The sequence below is a fragment of the Colossoma macropomum genome, unplaced genomic scaffold (genome assembly GCF_904425465.1).
Source record: "Colossoma macropomum unplaced genomic scaffold, Colossoma_macropomum, whole genome shotgun sequence".
Classification (NCBI taxonomy): Eukaryota; Metazoa; Chordata; class Actinopteri; order Characiformes; family Serrasalmidae; genus Colossoma; species Colossoma macropomum.
In genome coordinates this window covers 27,074,429-27,099,777 of record NW_023494809.1, presented here as the reverse complement: position 1 = coordinate 27,099,777, position 25,349 = coordinate 27,074,429, and the positions used below count along the sequence as shown (strand labels likewise).

The 25,349-nt window shown below is 40.1% G+C and overlaps 1 protein-coding gene across 1 annotated transcript in view; it reads right to left on the bottom strand.

The window, feature by feature from the left end:
• Positions 1-23,702: 23,702 nt before the first annotated feature.
• Positions 23,703-25,349, bottom strand: part of ek1 (eph-like kinase 1) — a 134,835-nt gene continuing 133,188 nt past the window's right edge. Inside the window, exon 17 of the mRNA XM_036558388.1 lies at positions 23,703-24,193. Coding sequence (XP_036414281.1) covers positions 24,091-24,193 — 103 coding nt within the window. The 3' untranslated portion in view covers positions 23,703-24,090. The remainder of the gene's footprint in view (positions 24,194-25,349) is intronic.

The following is a 25,349-nucleotide window of genomic DNA, read 5'->3' as shown; positions in this document are numbered from 1 at the left end:
CCCGTCCCCCCCACCTCCACACTCCCCTGTCTCCACCTTGTCACAGATATTAAACAAATATTTTCACTGAGGTGCAGGGAAATTTATCACGCGGCTGGCTGGGCTCAATGAGGCTTTGTGCGGAGAAATGCAGAAAAGCCGAAAGGAGGAGGAAATGAGCTTTTAGGAATGAAAACAGGGCGGAAAGCATTCGCTAACTCACCAGGAACAACGTTTCATTTTATTTTGCTATCTTTTATTGGTGCTTTCGCCAGACAATGTTCTTCTTGGAGCGGCGGCAGGAAATAGTTGCGTGTTTTTCTCTCTTTCAAAAAAATAAAATAAAATAAACGAATCTGCCGCAGACAGAAACTACTGACTGAAGCGAGACAGCGATAAAATGGAAATGAAGACAGGTCCACGCTGCGGACGATTACATTGTTTTTCTCAATCCGAGCTTTATCGCTGACTGTGCGTAGTGTTATTTGCAGATTGGACCTGTGCCGTCTGACAATGTGCTCATTTTCTACTGTGAGCTAAATATATAGACATAAATGTGGGCAATGTTGCCTTTTGTAGAGTATAACATCAAATACGTCATGAGAATATAAACACACGAAAAATGACTGTTCAGATGAAAATCTCCACAAATGCAGTTTGAATCGTATCGTCATATTCGAATTGCATCTGAATGGAATTTTCATGGTTAGATTGCACTTCAAACTACATCAAAATTGTTTGAAGTGCAATTCAACCATGATTTTTTTAAGCCACAAACGTTGTAGCCTAAATAATTCATGTAATTGATTGACACAATTTTAAACCATTTACTGTTTAGCCGTCTTCTCTAAGCATTGCTTTTATGCTGGGTGTACTGTAATTAGAAGTCATGATTGCAAACGTTATAGTATCTGTAATGATAACATGCAATTGCAATAATGCTGGTCTAATTAAATTGTTTTTTGTTAGTTTAATGTTCATTTATTACTTTAGTATTAGATTCTCTATTTAGTATTCCAACATTTGCCTTTTGTAAGCCATAAACATTGTAGCCTAAACATTCATTTCATCAACAAAAGCCTTTAGAAAGAGCTGTTCTTGTAAATATACGGAAAATGTTTAAGGTAAATAAATTATTGCTGGTTTAATTTAATTAATCATAAATTCATGTTAGGCACATCTGAAAAATCACGTGGGAGCCGGGCCCAGTTCATCAAGTTAGGCCTCTGAGGCGGAAGTGTTTGGTGGCTCCCTGCCTGGCTATCTTTTTGATAGTCAGGGAATTTTTAATGATATCACAGCAGGTAACATGACGGCTGTGCAGCACAGTGATGACAGCACAGTAACCACAGTGTTGGACTTAGCGTTGCTAAAAAATGTTTTTTGTTTTTTTGATTCGCAAAGCTGGAAGGCAAGATTGTGCACACAGTTAATGAAAGCTCAGGTAAACATAAACCCAACAACCAGTGTAACACTTCCCTATACAGTATACTTGCACTGTAGACAAGCACAACAATGAAGACAACATAAACAAAGAAAACACTGGCAAGCTTAAGCATAATGGCATGGCAAATGGGGGAAATGTGTATGGACCACTTATATCTTACCTTTGATGACTTATGAGCGGACACAGATCACTGGCGATAACACAGCAGCTTTTTATCTTTAACTCAGGCTAACGTTTTCAATTTGTGTTTGGCTTTGGACATGGTGTACTCCGTTGACGTATCAGGTCTCACTTTTACAAGACCCCCAGGCAATTCAAAGTGCATTCACAGAAATGCTAGCTAGTTGCCAAAAAAGAAAAAAGAAAATCAGTGTGAATTAATAAGACATAATAACAGCAGAGTTTCTCCCCATGTGCTTTGTTGATATGTATTCTGAATGTAATGGAATATATTAATGAATATGTTTAGGACAGTGTATTCAGTATTCAGCCATCACTACTTTTTCAAAGTATTCTGCCCAACCCTGGTAGCAACACACACCGCACAGGCAGTTTCAGCCTTATTAATAATACCCTGTTTTTAACTGCAGTAATGAACATACTTAAAATTCTGTTTAATTATGAAACATAATTATTGTTTTTAAGAGTGATTTTAAGGATTGAACATTCGAGTGCTTCTTCAGAAATTGTGTTTAAAGCTTGTAAATTTCTATTTGGGCTTCAATTCAAGTGGTTTCAATTTGTTGAAATTGGTGCTGTGTGGCCCTACGATGGACTGGCAACCTGTCCAGTGTGTTTCCTGCATTTTTTCTGCCTGATGAACGCTGGGATAGGCTCCAGCACTCTCTGCGACCAAGAAGGATAAGTGGCTTAGAGGATGGATGGATGGTTCTGTGTGATATTTTTTTTTGTTTGTTTTTTTTGTTTTGTTTTTTTTGGCTGCTTCACACTTCTGGGAAACAGCCCAGTTTCAGTCCGACAGGCAAATCAGTCAGATTCCATGAGATTTTTTGCTGTTCTGACTTCTTAAGAACAGTCCAATCCCAATCTGACATGCAAATAGATCAGATTCAGTTGTTGTTTTTGTTCATAATTCATAAGACCAATCCAGTTCCAATTAGACATGCTGGCAAAGTGTATTTGAGTTGCCTGTGTGAATGGGTGGTAGTAGTAGTGCCTTGTTTAAGACACTTTCCTGCAGTCCCTACATAAGCCATGCATCACAAGTGGACGTTCTGTTGTCTGTTTTTTGTTTAAGCAGGATAATGTACACCCCTGGTGAGAGAGGGACAGATGAAGATAAATGTTAGCCTTTAACTCCACAGTAATGTCGTATTTACCAGAAGTCGATCACTTTGCCGGCAAGAGGAGAGAAGACGGAGCGACAGTGGCATCAATGGAGATTGATTTCTTAAAGGGCCAGCGCACAGCCATAGCGGATACAGGCTTAAAGAAGATGGATGTCTGGGCCTGATGGCCCGTACGCAGTGTCCGACCCTTCGTTTTAAACACAGCTGCTCCAGTTTCAATCTTTCTTGTTGATGAAAACGGCTGCTCAGTCCCAAATTGATTACGGCGGAGCTTCCGAGCCGGCCTTCGTTCTCCATATCTGTTCCTAGCTAATCAAAGCAGCACTCTGTAGTCGCGGTCAAATCCATTCTCCATCCTTTCTTTCTTTATGCTTATGCTCGTCTCCTTCCGCATGTTTCTGAACCTTGACCCTTGAGTCTCTTCTGAGGGCTCATGAAATGAAATTGAAATGACTTTAGAAGCAGCCAATGTGAATGAATTATTCACATAGGGATTGCTACATTTCAGGATTACATTTCATATTTCCATTGAGCCAAAGCATTAAAATACTGGCTCACAGCTAAAATGCTAACAGCAGCTGGTCTTTCTGTAAGGCTAGTGATCTTAAAGTCTCTAATAAGGAAGAATTTGACAAAGCAGGCAGAGCATTGCGTTAGAGTACTGGCTCAGTGCTAACATGCTAACAGTGGCTATTCTGTCCGTCAGGCCTGAAATCTGACAGGTTCTAATGAGAGAGGATTTGAAGACACAGATCAATAAATCTGACCTCTTAGCCCTTATATAATTTCTGTAAGGTCAGGGGTTAAGTAGCATGAGTTGTCTCGTTAAAATATCATTAACACTAAGTGAGACTTCATCGCCTCCTTTTCTCTCCATTTCTTTAAGGTTAATTGAGTGAGGCCACGATGTTTTCCTCAGCCGGATCAGCGATAATGTATTCCATTCTTAATACCCCGGATCTCTCAGAGGGGAAAGGCATATCCCTTCTGCACACATCTAAATTGCATTGGGATAACTGTGATTGATGTGTTTTATTAAATACCTGAAGGAACGCTGAATGGGATTTTCATGTCAGTAAATTATGAAATGGTTTGCATTTTAATAAGACTGAAATTTGACTGGGGAAAAATTACATTAGCAGAGTTAAGTGTTAGTCGTCTTGTTTACTTTTATTTCTTTTTGCGACATTTCACTTCACTTTATTATAAAACACCTTGATACTGAAAAGACTGAAGCACTGCTTCACAAACACACACAAAGCTCAAGAGAGCACTGTTGCTAACTCTGTTTTGGTGTGAGATTCATGATTTTCAGTCTTTGCTCAGGCTCTCATGCTGTGCAAAGAAATTTCAAGGCAGTTAAATGGCCAGTGAACCTGCACAGAAAAAACATTTTTTCTGCATGATGACATCTCTGATTGGGTCATCTTGTAGCCTATTGAGAAGATATTGACTGTATCCTTTTTTTATTTTGTCAAAGCAGATTTCAAAAGCTGGAGTGTTGGGATTTCTTTTTCACTGAAAGATCACTCTGATATTGTGCCATCACTCTGATATTGTCCCACCCTGGTTCTGGGAAGCTTTCCACAAGGTTCTGGAGTGTATCTGTGCCCATTCAGTTAAAAGAGCATTTGTGAGGTCAGGCACTGATATTGGATGAGAAGGCCTGGCTCACAGTCAGTGTTCCAGCTCATCCCAAAGGTGTTCAGTGGGGTTGAGGTCAGGGCTCTGTGCAGGCCACTGGAGTTCTTCCACACCAAACTCGTCAATCCATGTCTTTATGGACCTTGCTTTGTGCACAGGGGCTCAGTCATGCTGACACAGGAAGGGACCTTCCCAAAACTGCTGGCACAAAGCTGGAAGCCTATAGTTTTCTAAAATGTCGAACCCTGAAAAACTGGCCCAGGCCATTATCCCCCCTCCATCAAACTTTACTGTTGGCACTGTGCTTTCTGGTAGGTAACGTTCTCCTGGCATCTTCCAAACCCAGATTCGTCCATCAGACTGCCAGATAGTGAAGCATGATATATAACTCAGAAGAACATGCTTCCACTGTTCCAGAGTCTAGTGACATGCTTTACTCCTCTCCTGCCGACATTTGGCATTGAAGCTCTCGATGCAAAATTCTTGTGCTAATGTTGCTTCCAGTGTTAGTTTGGAGCGTTCTACTGAACGATGCAACAGAGGATAGGCAACTTTTACTTGTGCTTCAGCACTCAAGGCTCCGCTCTGAGTTTGTGTAGTTTACTGCTTTGGGGCTGAGCTGTTGTTGCTCCTGGATCCATTTCACAATAATAGCACTTACGGTTGTCCAGGGCAGATCTAGCAGTGCAGAAATTTCACAGACTGGTTTGTGACATTGTGAAGGTAGCACTCTCCGACAGTGCCACATTTAAAGTCACTTAGCTCTTCCGTATGACCTGTTCTACTGCCAGTGTTTGTCTATGGAGATTGCATGGATATGTGCTTGATTCTGTACACCTATTAGTAGAGCTGGGTAATGTGGCCAAAAATGTTATCACGATAAACAAAATTCATATCGTTCGATATCGATACATATCACGATAAATGTCAAATCATTATTTCTTTCACGTTTGAAGGCTGATTTTTGCTCCTCAGTGTTTAATTGCTATTTTAAACTATCCTTTATGGTCGGAACTCGACAAACACTCTCCAAACAGTGGAACATCTCACAGATCTGTCATGGGAGAGTGGGAGAAAGTGTCTGGTGAGCTGTTTTTACCAGCTGGAAAAGCATGGCTGCAATTTTTGTAATAGTCATAATTCAAGAAAGAAAACATTATTTTAGCTGTCTGGTGACGAGTGCTAGGCTATCCCGTTACAAGTGCTAAACAAGCGGCCAACAACAGTGGCAGTAGTTTCTCAACAACGTCAGCTTAGCACGAACAGCAAACGTTAGCTGGCTCGGTAGGTCAGTGATGGATCACACCGCCTTACTGCCATCACTCCTACCACATCTATATCAGAGCATTTCACAGTATTCAAACACCAGCTAGCAGACGTCTGCATTTCTCTATAGTAGTTTGAAGGGTAAACCGCAATGTATCAACACCAGACAGAGTCCTCCTTTTAGGTATGTTTAAACTGAAATTGGTGATTTTTGGTCCTCTTGTTTGATCTACAGTAAAATCAGTTCGCTTTGTTGTGTGAGTGACAGAGCGTTGCTTCAAGTTAGCCAGCTGCTAAAAACAGCTAGCCTGGGAAGCTAGCGTTCTCTTCAGTTTACTTTAGTTTAAATCAGAGCTGTAAGTTGCATGAACCCACTTCTTTCTTTCACTGTCGTTGCTCGGGAATGCACTAATACTAAAATATGACTGAGCGCTGTAACAGCGCTGTAGTTGTGAGGAGCAGACGTGATTTAACGCTGCTAAAGCTGGTTAGGATGTACAGAAAGAGGTGAGTTCACTGTAGGACAGTATAGTTACACCACTGACCTCGTCACTCACACTCGGTCACAGGAGAACAGATCGCCGGTCGCTCCACTCAAACAGGGAATATATAACTCCACGTTTCAGACATTGCTAAAGTATATTTGGCGACTCATTTTACTCGTTGCCCCCTCCCTCCCTATTCAAGTCAAAAAAATCGGAAGCGCGCCCTCTGGTGGCGACAGCAGAGTAGTGTCGCAGTAGAAAACGCCACGTCTGTCGCTAGAACATGGAAGTGTGAGAATAGTCTATTATATTGAACATTTCTTCTATTTCTATCGAGGAAAGTTATATCCCGATAATTATCATTGTCGTTTTATCGCCCAGCCCTACGTATTAGTAATGGGTATGGCTGAAACACCTGAACTCATTAAGAGGGGGATGTCCACATATTTTTGCTCTTAAAGTGTGTCTCATTTTATCATTTTTCCCCCCTAATCAGATTTTGTCAATTACGAGTATTCTTTGCAAGAAAACACACATGTAGTCCATCTGATGCTCTTTGCTTAAGCTTTGTTCATGTCGTAGGTCCAGACCTGTTTCCTATTGAAAACATTCTGCATTATGAAGTGCAAAATACAACAACAAAGGCCCCGAATGGTTGCTCAACAGAAGAATTGTACAACAGAAGAATGTGAAAAAGTCTGCTTTTAAAAATAGATCAGTCGGTTTGTTCAGTCCTCAAATGTTTATTAAGTGTTGTTAAAAGGAAAGGTGATGTAACACAGGGTAAACATGCTCCTCTGTCAACTTTCTGAATGTTTTTTAGGCATCAAATTTGAAATGAGCATGTATTTAGGAAAAACTAAGTAAAACCACAGATACTGTGCTTTATAATACAGGTCAAAGAGAACTGTTTTCTGTTTAATTAATATTAAATATTAATATTTCATATACTGTCTCAAGTTTTTGGATTTGAGTTTTGTATAATATAATATTGTCAGTCTTAATAAAAGGTTAGTTGGTAATCATTTGTTTATATGCCTAATACATACAAACCCAGACAGCCAGACACATTATTACACATCCAGTCAGAGAAACACTGGCAGATACAAATCCAACCCACGGCATGCCAGAGAAGACCACCCCTCAGTGTGTGTGTGTGCCTGTGTTTATTTGTTCAGGGGAGTGTGACAGACACAGACAGACAGATTGGCATTTTACACTGGAGGGTTAGACAATCTCTCATCCATCAGCTTTAAAGCTGGAGGATTTTGTTATTTAAGAATGTGAGTTACTCTCAAATGAAACAGCAATGAAAAAGAAATCACTGCCAAAATATGCCAGTCTGACGCAAGGTTATGCAATGTGTGTTTACTGAGCAGGGGCGGACGAGTACTGTGACTGTCACTCACACACACTGAAGGAGAGGGAAAAAGTTATGAATTTAAAGTGATAGTTCAGCAAAAAATCAAGTGTACACAATTTTCCCCTTAGCCTTAATGTAGTCGATCAGCCAAGACATGTTTGGCGTCCAAAGGCTGCATCTTTAGTTTAGCACTTGTTACAAGGCTAATGTGGCTAGCAGGTAAAGCTTTTACCACCCAGTTAGCACTGTTCTTAAGGCCCAATCCCATTTCTTCTTTTTACCCCTTCCCCTTGTTTTCAAGTGTCGCCCTAACCCCTTGGAACTGAGTTACAAGAGGTAGTTGTTGAAATCTTGACCTACGAAATGGGCCAAACATCAAATTAAAAAAATAAATAAATAAATAATAATAATTGCTTCATTAACAGGCTACTAGCGGTGCTCTGGCCTGTCTTCCATGATAGCAGAGAAGGGAAAAGTTCAGCTCCTCACTGCTGGGCTTTAGTCACATTTAGGGCATCATATGCCTTCAAAGAAGGGGGTATAAGACAGTTATTTAATATCGCCCACCGCTAAATCTTTGGTGATACGAAGCTGAAGTCAGCTTTTTGCCAGCTTCTTGTGCAGATTTTCTCGTCCCACCTTAAATGGTGCAGCAGTTACATTCTGGCGCTTCAGGCGTCAGAACTGCTGGACTATTTAAGGTGGAACGGCAAAGTTAGCTAGCTAGCTACCGAGACATTAGCATGCTGTTAGCATTTTTTATGCTTGTTATGAAGAAAACGACCATAATACATTGAAATGACATTAAACTAAGGTAATACAATGGTTATCATATTTTCTAACAGAGAAAATTCACACATTTGTGGGTTTCTTTGGTCTCTTGTTCAGCCATCTTGCCGTTTTTTCTGTTTTTATCGTAACACTCTGTTTGGAGTCCCTGAAAGTCGACCCATTTTTCCGCAAATCTGGGCTATAAACTATAAACAGATGGCCTCTGTGATGCATGAAGCATTATTGCATCTTTTTAACCTACTGCTAATGCAACATCACTGGACACCTCAGCTGCCTTGGAAGAGAGTGCTAATCGCTAGTTCTGTTCCATCAAACAGACACCATTGTTGGTTAGCACTGGCGAGAGGGAGAGCCATCCTGCCTTCCCAGAGAGAGCATTTGCTGGTTCGCAGTAGACGGACAACAGCAAAGCGAACATTGTATTGTTTCCAGCGGAGCAGCAATGGAAAATTCCACCATCACTGGTGGCAACGTTCGGCTTACCTCCGCGGTAAGTGGAACATTCCATCAAGAGTTCAGTTTTCCTAACTTTTGCTCTTGGCCACAGCGGAGGAATAAACTGGAAGTGTTTTGTTTTTTTTTTGTTTTGTTTTTTTTCTTTTTCTTTTTCTTTTTCTAAATGAATCGTGTGCTGAATGTATCTGAAGCCCAATCATACCCATTCATATACAAACCCAATGCCAAAACAGCTAGGAAAGTATGTGAAATGCTAATAAAACAGAAAGCAGTGTTTACTGAATTCTGTTTGACCTGTATGAAATTGAAAAACTATAAACTATAAACAGATGGCATCTCTTCAGTGATCTGCTCTGTAAAAATTATTTTTATGAAAAAATACAAAGAGCTTCTAAGATTTTTGGCTTTCAGCAGTAAATTGTAAGCATATAGCAATATGTGTGATCATAAAACACATTTTCTCTTAATTTGAGGGGAGCTTTTAAAAAATAAATACATAAAATAAACATTGACATGTATTTCATGCAGTTGCTGAATAATTTGCCTTATGATTTGGTCCTGAAAATTCAGATGGACAAACCAAAATATACCCTGGAGAATAAGAGGTTAAGCTGTGTAACCAGCTTCGTTATCATATTTTGAACTTAACGTGACGTTTTCAATAGGAGTTCTTTATCTGAAAAAAAAAAAATGCTATCGATGCATCCCTAAAATTTACAAAAAATCTGTTAAGTTGATATGATAAAACATTACATGCCTTATCCTTGTAATATTTTTGTTCAAATACACGCTGGAGTAGATTTACTACTCTAAATGTACTACTCTAAATCTGGGACTCTACTGTCCCAACTTATTTGGAAATGGGTTTGTACATCAAAACTCAAATTTAGAAGAAAACACATTATTAGAAACATTAGCATGTATTCAGAAAAAAATTCGGATAAAATAGTGGCACAGGAGCAGAAACGCCACTATCACCATAGCAGCGTTTACACTGCTGCATGCTGCTGTGCCACACTCTATTGCCAGTTCTGCTGCGAGGCGTGGAATGACGATTTTTAAACTTCAGCACATGAACACAGCATGAAGAAGCAAACTTCAGACTCCAAACATGTCTTATTGATTCTTTGAGGTTAGCAGAAAATTGTGTTAAATAGAATTTTGCTTTAATCCCTGATTTGATTTGTAAACGAAGGAGCAGCCCTTCACAAAACTTCACCCCCATAAATACCTACAAAATCCACCTCCCAGACTGTGCTGAGGCGTGCGCTTGCATATGTGCATCAGCAGTGTGGGACTGGATTTATTCAGAGCGCTCCACCATGCAGGGGATTGTGGGATTTTACGGATTCCCGAGCGAGAGACTTGTGTCCTTTTTTGTCACCATGGTAACACTTGCATCCAGAGCATCACCTACACTGCTTAACTTCTTGTTGGCTGTTGTGCTCAGTGCTTCTCAGCCAGCTGTCTTTTCTCCGCTGGTAGACAGTGTCAGAGGCGTTGTCAGCCCAAACACTGCTGTTCACTTTGCCAGTTTCTTTTTTTATGCGCATTTGTGCAGCTTAACATCTGGGCCTAAGCTGTGCTGTCATAGACTTGTGGCATATTGTCACTTCTTCTGTCTTCAGAGCACAAGCCTGAAAACACAGGAATCCAGCAGTAGAGAAGACGCAGATGTACACAGTGTGAAAGCAGCTTGTGTGCTTGTCCAGATGCTCTACATAGTGTCTTTACTTATTCACTGCCTATCAGAAGTTTTTTGAACTTAGAATTTTCTCACTTCTTAATTTAGAGTGCAATCAAACAGTTACTTATGCATATCGAAGCTTGATTAGTTTTACCAGAGGAGGTTCTGTGAGTGGCCAATTTGTACAGGAGCACTGTTACAAATGCTGATGTTTTACATCAAAATGAATCCGCATAGTCTTTAAAAACCAAGTTATTGCACACAAACTAAGAATGTTTGGTAACACTATTTTGAGCTACCTTCATAAGGACTTCATAACATATGCATAAGTATTAAATAACACACTTATAAAGCAATACTTGGGTATTGATTAACAACTTATCTCATTAATCACAATGACAAGATGTTTTATTATGTAAATAACATTGTATGAGTGTATAGAGCTTTAAACTAAGATGACACGTTGTTCCATTTATAACCTTGTTATGAAGGCTTATTCTCAAGGAACGGAACTTACAGGACAGAGGCTGTTCATAAGCATCATTCAATAAAACAGTAACTGTATAAATGTGAAACTGTAAACTCATTGCACTTTTACTGCTGATACTTAAAAGCAAGTGGTTTTGTAGTTTTGCACGCAAGTATAAATACAGGATTTTTGTATGTGTACATATATTAGGGCTTAAACCTGGGATTGGTCGGGTTCAGACGTCATTTCTCAAAAATGTTTTGGGCTCAGGTTCACATTCCAGTTATCACAGCCCCTGCCCACTTTTTTTTTAACAGATTTTACCTGCAGTTCTCCCTGCTTTAGTTTTACTCCTTACTTTATTCTTCATTCTACTTTCAGTACCTTAAAATCTTAACCTGGCACACAAGAGTCACCTAAGAACTTAGCACAAGGTCCACAACGCCCACACTTGGGAGAAAATAGATGCAAAGTAAATAAAATGCAAATCGATTCATGACAGGGCAGTTTAGTGCAGCCAAAAGAATGTTTACATTTAATTTATTTGTCCAAATACATATTTTTATATGTTCTATGTACAGAAAGAGTTTAGGATTAAACGTGTGAAGGCAAACATCACACTGTCCATGTGAGAACAGCACAATAAGAGACGTTTATCCAAACTAAAAACATTTCTTATGTTCGAAACAAGCACTGTTTGATGAATAAATTTGTTAAAGCAGAATATAAACCTGTTTTGGACCACTGCTTGTTTGTGTATTATTGTTTTTTTATTGAATTTGTTGTGATGGCGGCTGTTGTTGCTAACATGTAATTTACCTGGGGCTGTCATTGAAAACGTTAAGTAGTGCAACTGGCACTTTGGGTGATGATGGGCTGGCTCAGATCAGTTTTGGACAGAAATTTGTTGAGCTCGGGATTTCAGACTCGAAACTTGAAGATTTGGTTTTGGATCGTTTCTGACTCGGACATAAAGGTCTCAAGCTGTATTCAGGTTCCAAAATTTCACAGCCATTTAGAATAATAATGTTTATTCTTATTTATGGAGAAATATGTAAGAATCAAAATAAGCATTACTTAAGTTCACTGGCATCAAAATTCACAGAACTGAGAAATGGTGTTCTTAACAAGGATGCTGCCTTAGAACGTCCATCGCTTGGAATGATGCTCTGTAACTGTGTAATACAAATGATGCAAATGTCCATCAGTTTTAGGCACTTTGTCAATACAGTGTAATTTATTTCATAAAGCTTTTGTCATTGCAATTAATGGCATAATGGCTTGTCATAAGTACTCAAGTACGTAAGTATATATATTAAATAAAAAAGATTAATGGGCAAACTTTGTGTTAGTTAGACTGTATAAGCAGCTGGCTTTTATTACATGCCTTTACAGTTCAGGCACAACAGCCCCACTACAGTCCAGTCAGTGTCTGGTGCATGGAAGATTCATTATGGTGTGGTTACAGAGAAATGCTGCTCTGGTTCATCTCAGATCTCTGCAGATGCTGGTATTAATGCATTTGTACTTGCTTACCGTACTCATGTTTGTGAAAGTGTTCTCCACCACTGAGATACAGATGCGTTATTTGTTATGTGCAATTACATCTTAATTGCCAAATAGCAGCAAATCAGTAGCCTGGTCGGTATCAGACACTTGGCTTGGCCACAGCACTGGAAAAGAATGCAGACACAGTGGCTGTGAATGGCTCAGTCTGGGAATGGATGAGTGCCGTTTGATGCAGGTGTGAACAATCACGGCTGGTTCTGAGCGAGGTGAGTGTGTGATTATTGAGGCGTTTTGGAGCGCTGTGAGAATCAGCCAGCCAGGGTCCGAAATGAGCAATGCATGTAGATTTTTTTTCCATTTACATTTCAGAGAACCACAGCCACCCTGGAGACCAAAAACATCAGCCTTTCTGGCTTAGAGGAAGTCTATCAGATCAGGCATTTTTCTCTTGCACTGCATTTACACTACCCAAACTGTTTTATATTGACCCAGTCATTATGTAATACTGGTATGATTGTTCTGTGTGTGGTAGCTAACTGTTAGATAGATCTGATAACACAGTGGCTAACCCTGTGTGGTGACAGATTTGAGGGGTGTTCCATCCTAAAACTAGCATTTAGTTTGTTATTAATGTAATATTCTGTAATGCAGCTCCTCAGTTTGACAGAATTCACAATTTTGTACTATTTTCATCTGTCAGTGTTTTCTCACTACAACACCCAGCATGCATTATGCGAATACATTGTTCAACCATTGCAAATCCCTGTGGCACTGAACAAATCATAACTGCTAGCCACTGATCCAGAGGCTGATAAATATGCCTGTGGTGATAGCTAGCTTTAGCCAGCTAGCTGAAAGAAATTCAAACAGCCCTCAAGTGTATACCCCAAAGCACTTGTAGTCTTTGAGTTGACTGCCACCATCAAGTTATCCTCAAACCAGGAAATCATGCTTTAGAGGCTACTGTGCCACGGCTGTAAGAGGCGAGCAGATATGTTTACAGAGCTTAGCAGATGTAGTGGTGGTTAAATTTTTTATTTTGGCTGCAGTGAGCCACTGGCACCACCACTACCAGCAGCTAAAAGGAAGTTACCAGCGGTGAAGAGAGTAATACTTCTCTTATGATTTCAATTCTTTTCAATTATAACCTCTCCAAAGAAGTTATGACTTGTTGAATCTGCAGCAGAATTGTCAGTGCACACACCACAGCATGAGTTACTTGACAAAGTAATGAGTAGACTGCACCGCTGATGTGTAAATCAGAGGGCTTCACACTTTTCCATGGTTAGAGTTCTGAGAAGACATTCGGAGAGTTTAACTCATTCTGTCAACACACACTTTAGTTTTATTGGGTTTTTACTACATCAATAGTAAAATTGGGTGGTGTAGTTAGCTAATGCCAGCCCATATTAACATTAGTACTTGTTGCCATACAGAACTTGATTCTCCTGTAGCTAACGTTAGCAACCCAACATTACGCTAAGAAATTTTGCTATACTACACATATAAAATTGTCAACAATCACGTGAGACTTAAACAGTCCTACATTCCTCAATTTAGTGTCCTCCCCACTGATGAAACCAAAACCATGTCTTTAATATTCACAGTAAAACTGTGAAGGTAGAAAGTTTTTGTGACTGTGAAAGATCCAAATGGCATAAAAGTTCTCTCGCTATCTGCTAGGCTCAATCAGAGCTGGATTCTGTGAAAAAGCTAAGTTATGTTCAAAGACAGTAGCGAAAGTACTAAATATTTTTTGGACACTGCGTGCCATTGCGAAGAGAGCCAGTAAAATATTTGTAAGGTAGATTTTATCATCTAACAGATTCAGGCTTAATTTTGAATCCTCCAGCCAGTGCTCAAAGCTCCACACTTTAAGTCTCATTTGGGCTCTTTTGTTTCCTTTTGCAGTGAAACATATTGATTTTTATTATTCTCTGTGCTTTAATTACAACAATAACAGGAGAAGGATCAAGGCCCAATGCCAATATAACAAATCGCTATTGTGAAGACTCCATAATTGTGCGGGCTTCTAAGCATCTCATGGAAAAGGAAAAAAAAAAAACATTAATTCAGTTGAATCGAAAGCAGCAGGAGCCAGATGTTTGGATAATTAGATAATAATCAGCAGGAGAGAGATGGTATGTTTTTTTAAGGGTCAGCCATGGGGAAAAATAACACAGTGTTTGCTATTCTGCAGAAAGAATGCTGCACGTTCTTAATTGGTTTTCGGAGTCTGATTCGTCTCTGACTCTTGAAGGACTGCCTTTCTGCCGAACTCATAAATCTTTTGATTAACTTGCTTCATGCTTGAGATCTCTCACACAACACACACACACACACACACACACACACACACACACTTGTGGACACACTCTCTTTTAATGCACACAAGCTTTGACACCCAAGCTTCAATCAGCAGCTCCCAGAATTGAATCATAATATGCAAAGGCACAAACTCGGGACGGTCACAGCTTACTCAACAGAGACTCTCTACAGCCACTTTAATCAGCCCTGAAATGTTGAACTGTAGACTAAGAACATTTAGCCTGAATCCAACCTGGCTGACTGGTAGCCTGGCAGATTTCTGTCTGAATGTGACTAAAGCTCACAAAAATGGTCTGCGTGCAGTTATAGCCCAACAAAATTTTGTCTCAACCCAACTGTAACCTGATAGAATTCTGTGTGAACCTGACTGTAGCCTGACAAAATTGTCTTAACACTACTATAGCCAGACAGAAATCTATCTGAACCTGACTGTACCCAGAAAAACTGTCTTAACCTGACCGTGACCTGACAACATTGTCTGAACTCGACTGAGGTCTAACAAAATTGTCTGAACCCAACTGTAGCCTAACAGCATTATCTGAACTTGACTGTAGCCCGACAAAATTCTGCCTGAACCCGACTGTAGCCCACAAAATTCTGTCTGAACCCGACTCTAGCCCACAAAATTCTGTCTGAACCCGACTGTAGCGTGACAAAACTGTCTTAATTTGACTGTAGCCCCCAAAAATTGTCTGAACCCTGACCATAGCTCGACAAAATCCTGTCTTAATCCGACTGAAGCCAAAAAAAATTTGTCTGAACCCGACTGTAGCCTGACAAAACTGTCTTAATTTGACTAGCTCAACGAAATTCTGACCTGACAACATTGTCTGAACTCGACTGAGCTCTAACAAAATTGTCTGAACCCAACTGTAGCCTAACAGCATTATCTGAACTTGACTGTAGCCTGACAAAATTCTGTCTGAACCCGACTCTAGCCCACAAAATTCTGTCTGAACCCGACTGTAGCGTGACAAAACTGTCTTAATTTGACTGTAGCCCCCAAAAATTGCTGAACCCTGACCATAGCTCGACAAAATCCTGTCTTAATCCGACTGAAGCCAAAAAAATTCTGTCTGAACCCGACTGTAGCCCACAAAATTCTGTCTGAACCCGACTGTAGCCCACAAAATTCTGTCTGAACCCGACTGTAGCCCCACAAAATTCTGTCTGAACCCGACTGTAGCCCAACAAAATTCAGTCTGAATTCGACTGTAGCCCAACAAAATTCAGTCTGAATTCGACTGTAGCCCACAAAATTCTGTCTGAACTTGACTGTAGCCCAACAAAATTCAGTCTGAACCCGACTGTAGCCCAACAAAATTCAGTCTGAATTCGACTGTAGCCCACAAAATTCTGTCTGAACTTGACTGTAGCCCACAAAATTCAGTCTGAACTCGACTGTAGCGTGACAAAACTGTCTTAATTTGACTGTAGCTCAACGAAATTCTGTCCGAACCCGACTGTAGTACCACAAAATTCAGGCAAAATGCTGTCCCCATTTGTCACCAGAGAAAATTCTGTGTAAAACAAACCTGATAACCAACCAAAGTAAGACCAAGTAAAACTTTGTTGCTAATGAAAGTGTCATCTGACATAAGTTCCATTTAATTTTCCGTTTTAAAATTTTAAAGGTTAGATAAATCATTAAAAATCTTTAACGAGAAAATTAAGAAACTAATTAAGAACTGTCTGTGTCAGTGCAACCATTGAGATCCTATCGTGTGGACAAATATTTGGAGCTCTATTCTCTCAGTCTCCAGTAAAGGTGGCTGCCTGTTGCCGCTGGTGATGGAGGGCTGATTTAATGTTGAGTGATGAGGCAGCTGCTGGAAGCCTCACTGTGGGAGCTCTGCTGGGAGAGTTGGGAAATAACTCGCAGTCTTTTGCTCCAGCTCCTCCAGATGGTGGCCCTGCGTCTCAGCAGAGCATGATGGGAATAGTAAAGACCTCTGCGCTGTTGGGCTGCTGTTAATATGGATCTCACAAGCATCTCCTGGAAGAGGAACAAGGGAGTGGAGCGAATGGCTGTGTGTGCAGGTGCACATGTGTCCAGTTGGTATGGGTAATAGTACGAAACAATCTGAGTTTTGGCAGCAGGTTTGTCTCGTCCCGCTGGACATTTTGCAGTGGACACTGGTTTCAGAATGCTGAGTAACTTTGTGTTTAATAATATATGTGACCTTCATGCACACAACTGTGGCTCAAAATATTTTGGAAAGCATGCAAGTAGATTAAGCAAAAATGTTAGAACATGCAAAAAGAAAGAAAAATTGCTTGAAAGCTAACGTGAATGAAAACCTTTTGGGGTGTTTTTCAAACCTGTCAGCAGAAAATGCTTATCAGATCTGAGTAGGGAAATGTTTCTAAATCTTTGAAGCAGAAAAGCAGAACGTTGCTTCACTTTCCATATGTTTCACGCTAGGAAATGAATTGTAGGTTTCAAAACCAATAGGATAACTTTAAAATCAATTCTAGAGAAATCAGGCAAACAGCACAGTGATGCAAGGTGTACTGTTCTCTTTTCTGCTTGGATGAGAACTCAAAAAGACAAGAGAAAACAAAAACTTAACTCAGTAGTTTCAAAGATAATACAGGATACAGTACTGCGCAAAAGTCAGAGATCACCCTGTTGACTTTCCAGTCATAGCCGGAAAGGTTTAATGGACTAATCAGTCTAAATTCAAGATCTCTGAAACTAACAGAAGGCAGTATGTGTGCCGCCAAGTGAAGGAAAGACTCCCCGAACCTTGTAAGCAAGACTCAGTCAAGCGTAGTGGAGGATCAGTGCAAGTTTGGGGATGTATAACATCTGGAGTTGGTAATTTGTTTGTGATTGAAAGCATCATGAATCCTGATATGCACAAACAAATTTCAGTACTTCATGCAGTACCCTCTGGAGAATCTGGGAAGCCTGGGAAGAAATGAACAGCAAGACAACACCGTGCACACTGCTGAGATGTTAAACAGAAGCTGCTGGTGTTCTGAGAACAATGGACTGGCCACCTCAGAAGCCAGATCTAGTCACTGAATGTGTTTGGGACTACTTATAAAGCATTAATGGCAACCAACTTTTAAGGCTGAACTTTGGAGGTGTTTATAAGAAACTTGGAATATCTTTGAATATTTATTTGGAAACTGAAATCAAGTCTCCTGGAAAAAGTCAGAGTAGATGGACCAAATGTAATGTTGTGTTTTATGTTTGAGACTTTTGCTTTTTTCCTGTTGCTGACAAACATATAACTTTGTGACTAGAAGTTAAAAAAATGAAAGCATGGTCACTGACTGTACTGTGTACAATTACTCAGTAGTGTTTAAGGACTGTTTATAAAAGCATAGCCTCAGTAAAATGGCTGGCTATGAAACCAGGAGCCCATGGGAGAGAACAGCCATGAACGATACATTAAAAATATCAACAAATTTATTGGACAAAATGTTCAACAGTTCAACAAGAGCAAAAGGAAACATCTCAATCAAACATGCTAACAAGGCTCACAATGAATAGAAGCTAGTATCCATGAATTAGCATGATGTCTTTTGCATAATGCTAATTTGAGCTCACTTTCATTCACCGCAGGCAACGTTAGCAATTTTGATTAAACACTTCCGTTAATGGGATAATGACAGGTAAACAGATGACCACAATGTACAAAAACTCAAGCGAATGGAACAGAAATAATAATATAGGTACATATGATCCTAACTGAGGCCTTGGCTTGTGCAAACCATTGACTCATTTTGAAATGGTTGGAGCACTGGTGCATCATACACAGATCAATCACAGACCTTTTTGTATGTGAACCAAAAAAAAAAAAAAGACCTTTTCACAGTCAAAGGCTGAAAGACATGAGAGCCGCCTGGTTGGTAATATGTTCATTAGAAGCTCTACGGTCAGCAGTACAAACTGTACATGGTGAATTCTTGTGCCACCATACGTATTTAGCCACACAGGAAGCCTGAAGTGTAGAGCAGATAAATGTACTTTGAAATGATATAGACTGACAGCCAGATCTAAGATTGAAATATTCCTGGTGTGTCTGAATTTTTGTTCTGCTGGAAAATGTTACAGAAATAGCGCACATACACAATATTGATACTAACATCTGTTAAAAAAAGGATGTCTGTTTATTGAGCAAACCTATAAATGCATGGCCCATTCATAACAAGTATCAAAACTTTCAGATGTGGTGCACAATAATACAGTGGGGGATAAACGCATAATTATGTGAAATATGTACTTTCATATTGTTGCAAACAATGGTTGGACAAGCTTTACAGAAAGTTGGGGGGCAGGGTTTGGGGGAAGCATTCACCCTACATTTTATTATTCATTTATTACAAAGATATATTTATTACCAATTTTTTTATTTTTATTTGGACTTTTTTGTTAAATTTGTAGCTTAGGATACCAAGGTCAAAAGGCCAATGTGTAAGAATGAAATTTTGCACACATCTCCTTTTAAGACCCCAAATCTATTATAAATGTAGGCCTAAAAATTTTGCCCATCTTTTGTGTTCTACTGGCTCCAAAATGGCACAAAGTGCTTGGACCCCTATGGTTGCCACTTGCCACTCCTTGCAGTTCCTGTTAAGTCCACAGAACTCAGCGTGTTCTGCATCAACTTCAGATAAAAAAAAAAAAAACTTGATCGTCTTGGTTGCTAATAATAATTTATACATTAACCTTTTTTTGGCCATCATTTAGAAGCTAATGAAGAAAGAAATCTGAACATGTGAAAAAAGAAAAAACCTTCATTGCTCAAAAAACGTGGTTCTTAGTAAAGTTTTTCTTAGTTTTTAGTAAAGTTTTGTAAAGTTAGTCCAACCTTGCAACATGGTGTGGGCAGTATGACAGTATCTTATTATAATCAGTTACATCACAATAATAAGCTTTTCTGAGCACATTGTAAATATCAGCACTTACAAACACTGACCACCTGCATAAATAGGCCAGTTCAGTTTAATTTAGATTTAGTTCTGTATAAGAAACATTGAATAAAAACCACTGCATTCAGTTTCCGATAGTATCTTTTATTTAGTATTTTGTATTTAGTATTTTGTCTGCTCCAACTCATCGAGCCTGAGGAAAAACTAAATATTGTGATACATATTATGTATCATAATATATGTTTGCCATATCGCCCACCAGTACTATGAAAGATTGCATTTGTGGGTGAACCATGGATAGGCCGTGATAATACTGTACAATCGTGTTAATTTTGGGTTTAAAGCCTCGTAAAAAAGAGAATGATGTGTGGAAAAAATAATAACGTCTACTGACGTCTAAACATATCGTTACTATTATACTTAGGAATTTTATTTCACTTCTGTGGGTTTGCATTTTGATGATGGCTTGCTAGCTCTCAGATGAATTTACAGAATAAACTTTTTTTCATAATTGGAATTTGCGGCGACTTGAAGCCGACTCTTCGTGACTTTCCTCGCCGTCTTTTGGGGCGACCGAACGCTGAGCGGTTTGAGTCACGAAATGCTTTTCGCATCTCCCTATTGAATAATTCCCTGCCGCTGTTTCTGATGAGTCTGAATGGGCACATATGCTCCAGTAATTTGGCAATTAAGGAAAGCTCACATTATATTAGCAGGCGACGTGCCAGGTATTCAGATGGCAACTCTTTAGTCAATAAATATTTCGGGGGAAAAAACAAACACATTACTGAAGCAAACAGGCTTTTTTCTGCCTCACTTAAGAACATGAATAAATAAATAATAATGTCTGCCATTCAATTACCGCTATCTCAGCACCAAATGAATATTTTCCCAAGGTATCACTGAGGGAACAGGTGAGCAGGAAATTAATTTGCGGTCTGCCTTTTTCCAAACAAGTTCTATTGTTGTACTTTTTTCTTGCTGTATTTATCTCCAGCGAGCACGATGGAAGCCTTCAGTGGCACACTTCAGTTTCAGTGGCTGTCAATACTGCTTTTATTTTCATATTACTGAAAGCGAAAATGAACCATAATGTACTTGGTGGTAATGCACAAAAGAAAGGAGGTGAAGAAAAAGGGCATCTCAATGTATGAAGCTGTGGAGTAGTTGTGCTGACCAAAGGAGCGGTCACTACTATGAGGAAAATGAGTTATGTCCAGATGGCCTGCTTGGCTGTCATATTGAAAAGCATAAAGTGTAAATGAGAAAAAAAAACATCCTGAGAAAATGTTTAGCTTTCCAGACCCGTCATAAAGCTAATACATCCAATACATTCCATCATTCACAATCCTCTTCTGTCCAAAGTCTTGCTGCTTTGCCTGAATGTACAGTAGGGCTACACAATATGGATAAATGATGTGATAAAATTGTTGGAAGCACAATAATTCCAGTTAGGGTTGTTGGTTGTTTTTTGGCTTTTGGCCTAGCAGCACTCATTATTACAGGCTAATAGACTTAACCTCTTTCTGAGCTTTTTTCACTTTCTTTTTACAGGCCTTCCAAAGTTCCTGCCTACAAAGTACAGCTTTGCTTGAGCTACACTGTGGAAGAAATAAGGTAAAACTGGAGTTCTCTCAACTTAAGCCCTGTTCACACTTGGTAGTAGCATCTGTCTTGAGTGATCTGATCACAAATGGATAGCAAGACGTATATAAGTTCATAACTGGCATTTCCGAGCATTTGGAATGCATCTCCAGTGACGTGATCAGATTTCGTGACTGGATGACTTCAGTCTCTTGCTGCATTTGTTGTTGGATAAAAATGTCCCGTGCTTGTTCGTGTAATTATAGGGGCTGTTACGATGGCTTAGATTGCATGGATTGCGAAAGCAAGTAAACAAACAAGAGAAGACACTATGTAGCTACTTTCATCTCTGCCATGATGAAGCAGGTGATTTAAGACGGGCCCTCGACACTGTCGGGGACGCATCAAGAAGCTTTAGAGTTCATACTACAGATGTTATGTGGTTATGTGTCCGTAACCACGTCCAAAGGTGGTTAGAGTAATCAGATCACAATGTGTCTCCAGTTTAAAAAAAAAAATAAAGAGGGCTCCCGAGTGGCGCAACCGTCTAAGCGTTGGCCCCTGTCATCAGGAGATCGCGAGTTCGATCCCTGGTGATGCTACAGCCGTCCGTAGCCGGGAGTCCAAGAGAGTACAATTGGCCTCGCTCTCTCTGGGTGGGCAGGATGGCCCCTCCTTCTCCCCCCATCACTTAGCGCGATGCTAGTCAGCGCAGGCGTCTGTTAGCTGACGTAACAGATCTGGCGGTTGGCGCTTTCCTCCGAGCGCCTCGAACAGAAGCGGTGGTTGGCTTCACAGGTCTCGGAGGAAGCCTGTGTTAGCCTTCACCCTCCTAGCGTTGATAGCATCGTGTGATTGGGGGAGTCCTAACTAGCGGGTGGAATTGGAGACGACTAAATTGGGGAGAAAATCGGGTAAAAATTAAAAAAAAAAATATATATATATATATATGAGCTCAAAAAAGCCTTAAAATTTTAAGTTGACCTTAAAGACGCAGTACAAGAGGCAGTCATACATGTCATGACTTTCAGGTGATCCTAGGCTGCTTAGATATGTCATCAGTTGATATTTAAATATCATTTTTTGAATTTGGCCTTTTTCAACAAAGCTTGCCAGAAGTATCACTTCCTAAAATTATTTTTACTATTCAGACTTACTGTCTTGCTTACTGTCAGCTGTTTATAATCAATTACCATTTAGTTTATTGTCCTGTCGCACTCCGAGGAGCTGGACGCTGCCACAGAAAAGTGCGAGTTAATTTCCAGCAGACTGTAATCTCGCAACTTGTACCACAACAGCGATTTAAAAAATGAGAAATTGTGCAGCCCTAATGTACATAAGACAAAATGCTCAAAAACCATGAAATCATAACTGTACAAATACCCACTGAGCAACTCTTTACAATGTATACCATAGTACAATCTTTTCCCATTCTTTCTCCTTCATATAACTGTAAATTGTTCAGTAACTGACCTCTGTTATGCTGTAAGTTGAACCAGATAGCAGAACGAGTCTGCTTTGAAGTGCCAATATCACCGACATAGCTATTATTGATAAACTCGATAAACTTTACACAGGCGTATGTACATGATATTTGGAAAGATATGACAAAGGGACTGAAAAAAGCATTTATTCTAGTCTTTGAATGTCTGTGGTCTTCAAACAATGACTGAAGTGTTACATGACCTCTATAAGACCTGTTGTGGCTTAATGGCAGAACAAAACATCCACCTTGGTCAGCCAGGATATTATTACGGACGTCTACACGTATAGAAACCATGTTTTCCCACAATAATCAACCTTACCCACCACCATGAGGTTACATAACATATACTGGTACCAACCACTCTCGAAAGTAACCCGCATAGTGCTACACTAGGCTCAAAACACTGATACATTCTACATAGTGAGGCTCCGGCGCATCCAAAAGCCAATAAGGGAATGTTCTTTACTCCATACTGATGAGCATTCACGTACACATCCTGTGCTTCAGCAGCTAAAGTACTGCACATGGTCATCAGACCCGGTCAAAGATGCAAAAAAGAGTGATGGGGGAGCACGCAGCACCTCCTGTTGATATGGATATTCCATAAAATAGTGAGAAAAGGCGGCCTCAGGATTCAGTATCTCGGCAAACGTAGAAAAAGAGGGGCACATAAACTCATTGCCAATGTGAAGGTCATTACATTTCGCCCATTGGTCCATTCCATGTGGTTTTGAAGTAGCTGGTTGCCCTTGGCCAGGGAGTGGCCAGCTGAAGCAGGCAAATGCTGCCAAGCGAAGCTGTAGGCCTCACACCAGACTGCTTGGATGGCACACAGAGTAAAAGACAGGTCATTTCCATGTATAGAGTAAGCATACAGTGCGCATCTGTATGTTTTTGTGTGGATAGTGCTTCAGTATTGGAGTGAGAAGTCTGTCACCAGCTGAAAAAACTAAATTATGATCAAGTTCACAATTGACCTGGTCAGTTGTGTATCCACTTGTGGGCCTTACACAAACACCACCTATGCCAAAACTAACAGTACTGAGTCAACGGGTCACGACACCACTACTATAAAAAGCGTGTTGAGTTTTTCACAAGACATGCTCATCTTTTCTTCCACTTTGACTGAAAACTGAGTAGGAGAATACAGTGAGGTTTCGCAGTGCCCGCCAAGTTTAGTGGTGGTTCTCCTCATGTCTGCATGGAGCCACACTGAGTTGCTTCCACACTGCGGCATGAAGTATTTGAGCCTCGGTATTGGAACACCACCGAGTGATCTGGTGTCTTGGCTGGCCCCTGGTGGTGGATCCCAGGGAGGCTGTGTTCTTCAGTGCTGGAAGAGGGGATGGGCTTCTGGAGTGGTGGGCAGTCTGACCCGTCCATATGTGTGGCTGGGGGTTATACCTGCACCTGCGTCCCCTGTTGTGCCTGCAGGCTCTGTATGCTGGAGAGGATCTTCTTCTGATGGCCTGTCAACGCCACGCCCATCTTCCCCAGCTCACTGGTGACACAGATGGGAGGAGAACGGAGGAGTGAGATTTTGAGGAAACAAAAGAAGTGGTGTGAAAATGTTTTTACTGCGAAAGAATTTAAAGCAGCTAAAAGCAACAATAATGTACACAATTGCCCCCTTACCCTAAATGTGGTCAGTCAGCCAAGATAAGTTGTGCAAAGTTTGCTTTTTAAGTTTTGCACTGAGTTGTTAACCCAGCCAGCGCAAAAAGTGATTTTGTGTCTGTTTAATCTGCTCTTCACCATTAATAACAAGATTTCTCAATGCTGTTGCTGCATTTATCTGATAGATATTCTCAGAAACTACTTTTTGAACAAGAAAATAAAAGTAAAAGTTGCACATCTGACCAATTTCATTGTTACTCTGATTAAACAAACAGTAATAAGGGCTTACCAATCAGAACCGCGCTCTGCACACTCGTTTGTAAAGAATCCACAGCGCATCCAACAACAAAGGAAGCTATGCATCTTTTATACAGTGATAGAAAATGGTAGTTCACAGAAAGCTCTGATTTTACATGTTGATGCATTTTATCATGCCCAAACTGGACATGCCTGAGCTGTAACTCCCCTGGGGCAAATTTAAAGGGGTTTTAAGGCCAATCACAAATTCCTTAGAATGGATTGGTTTAACAGAAACAAGTAAACTCAAGACTTGTTTGTGGTTTCTTCCATTGTATGATATACTATTACCTATAATGGTCAAAGATACATCACACTACTTTTCTATGTGCCATCCATTTTTTCAGTTTGTCATACAGTGGTAGAAACCACACAGCTAGTCTTTTTAATTAATACAGTGATTTGTTATTATTATTTTTTTAATAACATTTAACCAAAAACAAACTGGCAGAATGTCTTCAGGTGACAAAGATATCCTTCGCTCCTCACAAAGTGGACAAATGACGACACTGAATAAGTGGACTGGAAGTAAAGTGAAGTAAATGGAGCACAGAGAGTTTCACTGGCTCATTCAGGAGCTGGAACTTTCAGATACAGCTTGGATGTTTGTAAGCTTGAGCTTGAGATGTTTGTAGTTTGAGCTGCTTTTGGAGATTCTAACACTATCCGTGAGGAAGGCAAACTAATCCTGTTGCCAGAGACAGTTCACAGATATCAAACGGAGCGCAAATTAAGTAATGTCA